The 9,457-nt window shown below is 42.9% G+C and overlaps 1 protein-coding gene across 1 annotated transcript; it reads right to left on the bottom strand.

The window, feature by feature from the left end:
• Positions 1 to 2,149: 2,149 nt before the first annotated feature.
• On the bottom strand, positions 2,150 to 6,200 carry LOC308175495 (INO80 complex subunit B-like; the record flags this gene model as incomplete). The annotated part of the gene is made up of 5 exons (XM_080551155.1): positions 6,073 to 6,200; positions 5,381 to 5,579; positions 3,827 to 3,987; positions 3,214 to 3,386; positions 2,150 to 2,614 (listed from the first exon to the last, which is right to left on the bottom strand). Exons 1-5 carry the CDS (start codon positions 6,113 to 6,115, stop codon positions 2,150 to 2,152), a joined length of 1,041 nt encoding a protein of 346 aa, XP_080407281.1. The 5' UTR covers positions 6,116 to 6,200.
• Positions 6,201 to 9,457: the final 3,257 nt, after the last annotated feature.

The following is a 9,457-nucleotide window of genomic DNA, read 5'->3' as shown; positions in this document are numbered from 1 at the left end:
TTCATTCCTGTGTTTAAGATTGAAGACAATGAAGAGGAGAAGAAGAATGTTGACTTGTTTGATATTTTATTTAAGGTGTACATAATTATTTTATGGAAATGTAATCAATTGTTAAATAAATGAATGCACATTGTGGCTGTTCATAAAATCTAAGTATAAACTGTCTGTCTTGGCTTCATTTTCAGTTCAACACAAATGTGCTGTACTATGTGTCTGATCGGTGGTGTTACACTGTCAGCCCGTTAGCATTCTCTGATAAGAAATGTACATAATCCACTCAGTCGTTTTACAAAGGCGCTACTGTACTTCAGTGCTATTATAATTGTTTTATTGTTACATTCCTATACATTGTATATCACACGGCAGGGCTCGACAAACATTTTATGTTCGGACAAGTGGACTTCCTCCTGCACTTGTAAGTCAAAACAAAAAAACAAATCAATATGTATTAATATCTGCAAACATTAATTCCTCCTTCCGATCTGAATAGTAAAAATAAATAGCAAGCAAAGCGATGCCGCGCCTCATTCTCGCTGTTTCAGTCTCTCCTAGTTCGTTATCGTCATAGTTCGTAAATTCGCTCAGAGCGCCAGATCGCACACTGCGTTCAACGTCATAAAGAGACCAAGTAATTTGATTGGACAAAAGGCATTCCATGAGTGCTGATCAGATTCCAGAGCGAGTTTACGAACGCAGCCATAGTGTTGTGGGACGCCTGTCACTAGTGCCATTCACGTGAACATGCGCGTATTCGCTTCTTCTCAATGCCTATGTCTTATTTTCATGTAGTTCGATGCGATCGTATATTTTAGGTTTGAAGTTTTAAGACCAGCACATCGCAATACGAACTTCAGAATGACACTAATGATAGATTTCTCAATTTGAATATAGGATACTATCCAAAGGCTAGCAAATACGATTGCTTCCATTGGGGAGAGACTATAGTTACAAACATTTTTTGTAAATATTCCTAGATATTCATCCCTTTTGTGGCCAATCTTAATCTAAAAGGGTTAGGGTTAGGGTAATCACTGATTACCCCTACGTTTTTAAATAATTACAAAATATTGTTTAATGAATACATTTGAAAATTAAGGATACATCATTATCAAATCAATAGTAGTCAAATGTATTATTTGCATACACATACACTCACTGGCCACTTCATTAGGCACACCTTGGGGTTGGACCCCCTCTTTTGCCTTCAGAACTGCCTTAATTCTTCGTGGCATAGATTCAACAAGGTGCTGGAAACATTCCTCAGAGATTTTGGTCCATATTGACACTATAATATCACGCAACAGCCCGTCTGGCACCAACAACCATGCCAGGTTGAAAGTCACTTAAATCACCTTTATTTCCCATTCTGATGCTGGTTTGAACTTCAGCAGATCGTCTTGACCATGTCTACATGCCTAAATGCATTGAGTTGCTGCCACATGATTGGCTGATTAGGTATTTGCGTTAACAAGCAGTTGAAAAGGTGTACCTAATGAAGTGGCCGGTGAGAGTATAATATATTATTATTCATATTATTGCTTTTTCAAAATCTTTGGATTTGGACAAGTAACTTGAGCTCTAGGACAAGTAAAAGATAAGTTCACTTGTCCGAAGGACAAGTACCTGAAAAAGCTTAATGTCAAGCCCTGCACGGGCTCCACAAACAAGTTCTACAAATGAAATAAATACACATTATCTGACTGACTCATGCATTGATTCGGACAACACATCTTCTCTGCAATTATACATAATTAAATCAAATCGAATGATCGACAGGGAAGGCAGAGGAGAAACACTACTCATTGAGTACAGCAGACAGAAGAAGCCAAAAAAGAAATGTCTTTTTATTATCAACCCAAAAAATAAAGATCCACATTGTCCAATGGATTGAGCCCAGAGTCTATTCGTATTCAAGCTAAAAAACTTTAAGCTTGGGGCGCTTAGGTGGCGTAGCGGTGACCATGTAACCGCAGGGTCCCCGGTTCGATTCCGGCCAGGGACATATCCTGCATGTCATCCCTCCTCTCTCTCTCACCCGTCCTTCCTGTCTAAACCTTCACTGTAACTGTCAATAAAAATGAAAAATATGAGTGGGACTGCCCCACTCAGAAAAAAAACCTTAAAAAAACTTTTTTTTAAAACTTTAAGCTTAAGCTGCAGTCTCCACAAGGACCATATTCTTCTTGTAGCCCTCCAAGCTGCAGAGAGGCGTCCCGGTCTTGGAGCAGGAGTACCGCTTCAGCTTGGTGCATCCGTTCACTCCACACCCTGCAGGTGCTGGAGGAGTAGGACGAGGGGGGGCGGGTGTCGGAGCAGCCAGCCCGGTGGGGAAGGAGATGGCTGGTCCCATGGCCGAGTCACAGTAGCGGATCATGGGGCACTGGGCAAGCTTGGACTTGCGCTCCCTCATGCTCTTGATCTTGGCTTTGCTGGTCTTGGTGAGCCTCTCGATGGTCTGGTTCTTGTTGTCCTCGGCCTTCTTGGCGGCCTGCAGGCGTCTCTTGCGGGCGCGCTCCTCTCTCTTCTGCATCATCTCGGCGGTCATCTCCTTCTCCTTGTAGCCCATAGGGAGCTCCAGGAGAGGCTGGATCTGCTGCTTGTGCAGTAGGGCTTTCTGTGGGCGAAACAGACACACCAAACAGACACACCAAACAGTCAGGGTGGTTTAACACTACAACAGCCATGAGGGGTACCATTTGACCCCTGTGAGTAAAGAAAAATGTTATTTCTTTGCACTCCATCAAATTTCAGGACCCTCCTTTCATGACCTTTCCTAGATATGTGCGTTCTACCACCCCAGTATCCTTACATTTTCGAACATCACATCAGGATAAGCTAGTATAAAGATATTTAGCAGTTTTTCTGTGTAGGAAGCAGCCTAATTTACAAGCGGCCAACTAGTGGTCTTTGTGTGTAAATAGCAGCTTAGCATTGTAAAAGAGGGGGTCATTTGGCCCCCGAGGCGGCTCTTTTAGTAGGTAAAAAGGCACGGCTGTTGTGGTGTTAAGACAGCTTTGGTGCATGTAGATTGCTTTAGCCACCCCAGTTGTAGACGAACAGGTTTGTAATTGATCTCTTATGTCACTTCACCTAATCAGGACATCACAGAATGATAAACAATCAAATGTCTAAATCTTCATAAATTAGGTCATAGTTCTAAGCAGCATAGATCAAATGACAGACTAGCCTTAGACCCCTGCTCTATTCTTTTACCTGTCTGGCTGTTAGCAGCGTCTCGTCTATCTCCTTCTTCAGCTCTCCGTTGTCGTCCAGCTCTCCCTTCTCCAGCGCGTCCAGCCACTTCTCCTCCTCGTCCACCGGGCCGCCCAGCAGGGAGTCTGAGTCCATGTCAGGGAGAGGGGACGGGTCCAAGTTACTGTCCTCATCTGGGGGACAGGAGATAAGGGGCTCAGTTAGGACATAAGCATGGCCCTGCCATTAGGTAGAGAGACAATTAAAGGCTACCAAAAACCAATCATCATCTGACATGAGAGTCGTGACGTGTTTCCGGGTCCAAAGTTGGCTGAGGCGCTCTCTTCGAAATGCCTCAGTAATAATAATAATTCATTATATTTGTATAGCGCTTTTCCGAGGCTCAAAGACGCTGACAAATATGGGAAAAAACGGGAAAGTGCTGTGTCCCTTGTTGTATGAATAGATCCCAGTCTAAAAAACGATTGAACTGTCATTCTACCGCTGTAGTACACTGGTACTCTGGTGCAGGGAATTTCTGGTTTGGACCCGGAAATGGCTAAACGTCACGTTTGACGTCAGACGTAACAACCGAATTCAATATGGCATGAGGAGAACAGACCGTGGCACTCACCCAGCCAGGCCCTGTACTGCTCCAGCGGCACTCCCTCGTCTTTTGGCTCGTCTTCATCATCATCGTCGTCGTCGTCTTCATCATCATCATCATCATCAACAACAATCATCAGTGGAGATGGAATACGGGCGACCCCAGGAATCACAGAGAACGTCGGCACACTGGTGAAAGAAAAAGAAAAGACCAATAGATCAAAACTTCTGTCAATGTTAACGCTGGTGGTGATTCATTTGGAAACCGCGTTCATTTTCTTTAACGAAAAATGAATCATATTACAATGAGTTCATATTACCATAAGTCATAAGTTCTACTGACATGCGTGGGAAGCGCCTGTAGAGGGGTTTCAAGACAGACTGAGTTGTATACAGGATCGTAATAACGACGACAGTCGTTGGTTACGTTCCTGACCACTTATGATGTTTACATTATGTTTACACGCTAATCACCACCACTTTACAAGTGTTCTGTCCTTTGTGTCACAGATGAATGAACATCCTGTCTATGTCAAATCAAAGGTATTTTTTCTGAGTGGGGCAGTCACACTCATATTTTTCATTTTTATTGACAGTTACAGTGAAGATTTAGACAGGAAGGACGGGTGAGAGAGAGGAGGGATGACATGCAGGATATGTCCCCGGCCGGAATCGAACCGGGGACCCTGCGGTTACATGGTCAGCGCTTAACCTGCTACGCCACCTAAGCGCCCCCCTTTTTATCCGTAGTATAGTATGGTTGAATGAAGGCTTCATTATGTTTATTTGGACCAGAAATATCTTATCTTTTCCCTTATTACAGAGACTGGGACAGCGACACTAGCTTCAATAACAACAGAGGTGTCAGAGGAGCTAACACTAGTAGGAGTTGGTGAATAATTGATGGGAGTGGAGAGCAAGCTAGAAAACCGACAGTGTTCACACTTAGATGTGACATATTATTAGACACAACCAGCTGTCCGACCCGCTACGGTGGTTAGGTCCAGAACAGATCTGCCGACTGTGACGAGGTCCGGTGTTACAACTGTCGCTCATGGGACAGACAGTGCTACGAGTATAACAGCTGTTTAAACGAGCAATTCAGCCTGCTACTGTCTGTCTGTGTACAATAATGTTTATTGAAAGTAACTATGAGCACTTGAAAATGTTCAGTTAACAAAGGAGAGACATGTACCGTACACGGTGTAAACAGAGTGTTGATGATTAATCACAGAATATTTTTGTGATTAACTTGATTAAACATTATAATCGATTGATTTTGACAGTACGAATAAAAAAAGAAAAACATTCAATTGGAAGTCTAGATCTTAGAGGCCATGAGGAAGCTAGCAGCTCAGTCCAGCCTGTGTCACTGTTACGGTACATGTGGGAATACGGTACATGTGGGAAAACAAGGGTTAGGGTTAGGTGCTAGGGTGCTACGGTTAGGGGTAGGGTTAGGGGTAGGATTAGGGTTAGGGTTAGACATGCCAGCATGTACCAAGTCGACGTAGCACCTAACCCTAACCCTAGTTTTCCCACATGTACCGTCGGTTCCCACATCACCATCGGCATCACTCACCTCTTAGTCCCGAGCGTCTGGCCTCCCAGTTTGATCTTGAGCCTGAGCTGGGGGGGTTTGACGATGATCCCAGAGTCCGACTCCAGGGAGGAGAAGCTGTGGCCCCCGTCATCGCGGTGGTGCTTCTTCTTGTGCTTTTTGTGTTTTTTGTGTTTCCTCCTGTGGACACCATGCAACCCCACCATGCCATCTCCATCACCTGCACAGCCACAGACAAGAAGAAGTAGATATGAACAGATTCATCATATTGTTCAGTATGCAGCACTGTGCAGAGTTAGGCAGGCTAGGTGCACGATCTCACTACTTCCTGAAAGGCAACTGGGATGAACATATCCTGTCTCACTCTATTGGTTTAATTGATTAATCAGCTGTGCACTGTGTGTTCCAACGGTTTACCGCACAGCTGATTAATCAATTAAACCAATAGAGTGAGACAGGATATGTTCATGCCAGTTGCCTTTCAGGAAGTAGTGAGATCGTGCACCTAGCCTATTGGAGCAATGAGATGGTCACAGTTACAATTAATACTTCAGTGGCACCAAAACATGCATCTAAATAGCTATGTATGATCATATCTTTAAGTATTACTTCTGAATAGGTTGTGAAGAACACTCCAGGCAGGCAGGCAGGATGTCAAACAATGCTTCAAACAATATGAACAGAGTCAATATGAGAGCAGGGTTACAACTCACCTAAAAGAAACCTAGGGTGAATCATGTCTTTCCTTTTCCCCATTTGACACGACTGTAATAAGTTAAACCACAGAGTCAGGTGCTCCTGCAAGCCTGCATCCTAACTAAAGGTGAACAACCTGTTTATGGGACAGATCTGCTCCCAGTTAAATGTCATCTCGTGTCTTGCAGCTGTTTGCAGACAGACCCAATCCAGATCAACTGGCGAACATAGACAAGACCTCCTCGCTGGTCACCCAAGGAACAACACGTGGAACTACGTAACGTTAAAACAAGATTCGATAGTCTGGTCAATTATGTTTTTGCTAAGCTTATGCATTTGTGCATATCCATGTCAAAGTGAACATTTCTGCACCATTGCCTTTCCTAGACAAACGGATTGATGCCATTGAGCTTAACACGAGTCACGTGTAGTTAGTTACGCAGAAAGTAACTGTGCTGACATTAAAAATACAACGGATAGAGTAAGCTATTGGACAAACGTTAGAGTAATGCAATTGATCATCAAGCTTGTCAATCATTATTGTTTAAAATGGAATCAAAACATATGATATCATCGTCATAACAACATGATGTTCGGTTCTTCTCGGATGTCCGTTCGGATGTGTTGATATCGGGAGTCCAATGCGACACTGCCACCTACATCTGTGGCAGCTGAAGTACATGGTGCAACTCAAAACATTAGAATATTGTGCAAAAGTTCATTTATTTCAGTAATTCAACTTAAAGGGTTACACTTAGATATGATATAGACTCATTGCATGCAAAGCGAGATATGTAAAGCCTTTATTTGTTATACATTTGATGATTATGGCTTACAGCTTATGAAAAGCCCAAATTAAATATCTCAGAAATGTTTAATATTACATGAAATCAATAAGAAAATGATTTTAAAATACAGAAATGTCAGCCCTCTGAAAAGTATAATCATGTACAATGCAATGAGTCTATATCATATTTAAGTTTAACCCTTTAAGTTGAATTACTGAAATGAATGAACTTTTGCACGATATTCTAATGTTTTGAGTTGCACCTGTACATGTTACACTAAACATAACAGTGTTGGCTTCAAGACATGCTACTCGTTGGGTTGGGGTTGACCATTAACTCTTTAGTCTTAGTCTGAGATCTTTTGTAGAATTATTAATTTGGGCGTGTGGGGGTCGAGGATGACTCTGTTTAGTTTTAATCAACAAAATGTGATAGTCAGTTAGTTATATTAGTTATTATATGAACTATATATTATATATATAGTTGTTATATTAGTATATTAGTTAGTTATGATAGTCAGTTAGTTAGTGGCCTATCTGAAAATGTTGACTTTTGATGCCGCCTGGGTAATGTAGTTCCCTCACTGACCAATTCTGTGAGGGAACTACATTACCCAGGCATCAACAGTTGAAAACACATGAGCTCAAGATACGCAAGGTCATTGTTTCACTACACGTGGCCAGTAGATTGACCGGTTATTGATTTGATCAAGTTCATTCCGTTCGTTTTAGTCCAAATCTAAATCTGTTCATATGTTCCTACTGTACTCGATCTGTTTGTCACGCTGCCTCTAGTACACGTCAAGATAATAATGCATTAGATTGCTGTCTTGCAAGTACAAGAGGAACATATTGCACTTTTTACAGCATTTGCATTTTGCAGCATTTGTTGATTTTGTGAACTGATTTTCATCAATCTTACCACCCGCCACATGTAGTTAAAAAATAGCTATATATAGGCTAGCTATATAGCTGACCTGTTACATTACCTGTTACACCCATCATTACATTGCAGGTGCCTAAATTATCCTCCGTTTATGTCGCTGACAATGAAAGTATTGCATCTTCTTTGTCACATTCTAACATTGTTATTTGTTTCCCAAACGACACAAAGTAAGCAAGCTTGGCAATGAAGTGAAGTGAAGTGCAAAGAGAATCCTTGAGGCATTGGTGTAAGCTTAGAGTTGACTAACCCATCTGAGTTGACTAACCTATCTGAGTTAACTAACCTATCTGAGTTAACTAACCTATCTGAGTAGATGCTAAACTGCATGGGTGCAGTGCATGTGCAGTATGCAGACTAAAAAAATATGTGAAAGTCCTCGATATTACATACATATTATCTATTTTAAGAGCAGCTTTAGCAGAAGTAAATCATAGAACGTGTCTTTATTTCCGTGGTCTACAGAATACAGACTGGCCCTCGTTCACTTAGTATTATTTACATAAACACTCCTTATCATTGTTAAACATTACAAAGAATTTACACATTTAGGCCTTTTGCTATTGTGAATTGGCCAACATGCATTTCGGTTACTGTGTCGGCATTGATTGATTGAAAACTTTATTAGAAGATTTGCAGAAGTAGGTACATGAAAGTACATATTACATACAAGGTCAACTAACAGGATAAAATCGTCAGCAGGATACTCAATGAAGTCGTAGGACCTATAGATTAATGCATTACACGGGTGGTAAATGGAAACTCGCCTCTGAGGGAGATATTGAGGTGGCTCTTAAAAGAGCCTTTGGGGATTTACTTTTAGATCAGGGTGGTCATCTCAGGCGCGCTCTCCACGGATACGACGGGCCAGCTGGATGTCTTTGGGCATGATGGTGACCCTCTTGGCGTGGATGGCGCACATTGTAGTTGTAGTCTAACTTGTAGTCTTGGCGTGGATGGCGCACATTGTAGTTGTAGTCTAACTTGTAGTCTTGGCGTGGATGGCACACATTGTAGTTGTAGTCTAACTTGTAGTCTTGGCGTGGATGGCACACATTGTAGTTGTAGTCTAACTTGTAGTCTTGGCGTGGATGGCACACATTGTAGTTGTAGTCTAACTTGTAGTCTTCTTGAACATGTCTGGCAGAGGAAAAGGACTCTTTCTTCTTTCTCCAGACGGTGGTGATCTCGTGTGAGGAAGACTGGTCGTTGTGTAGTCCTGCCCTCGCTGCCTCTGTCCCCGTCCTCACGGCTGAGTTCCTGCTCACAGGCATCCTACAGCAGAAACTGGACCTGCACACCCATGCCCTGTCAGCCCGCAACCGATCCCGGAGAAGCTGGCGGGAGCCCCAGGGAGAGTTCTCTTTTCTTTGTGAAGGGCAGGGCGCCCTGGAATAGGTTCGCCCTGAGAGAGGGGCCCAAGCCCTGGAAAGCGTCGCGGTTCCGGCGGCGTCTGGTGAGCTCTTGCTGGCCCTTGAAAATCCGGGGGAGATGGTGTAAGACTCACCTTCGAAGGTAAATGTCTCTGTAAACGAACGAAAAACGAGGTGCGACGCCGTTTGGCTTGAGGCTTCACAGGGGTGGTCGTCTCCAAGTCGCCGTTGAACTCTCTCTTCAAAGTTCTTTTCAACTTTTTGGAGATTTTTACACATGGCCGTAGTCCATGGCGGTG

Source organism: Nansenia antarctica (assembly GCF_963989245.1).
Source record: "Nansenia antarctica genome assembly, contig: SCAFFOLD_132, whole genome shotgun sequence".
NCBI lineage: Eukaryota > Metazoa > Chordata > Actinopteri > Argentiniformes > Microstomatidae > Nansenia > Nansenia antarctica.
Note: the sequence above shows the minus strand (reverse complement) of the source record. Positions and strands in the feature narration are given on the sequence as shown.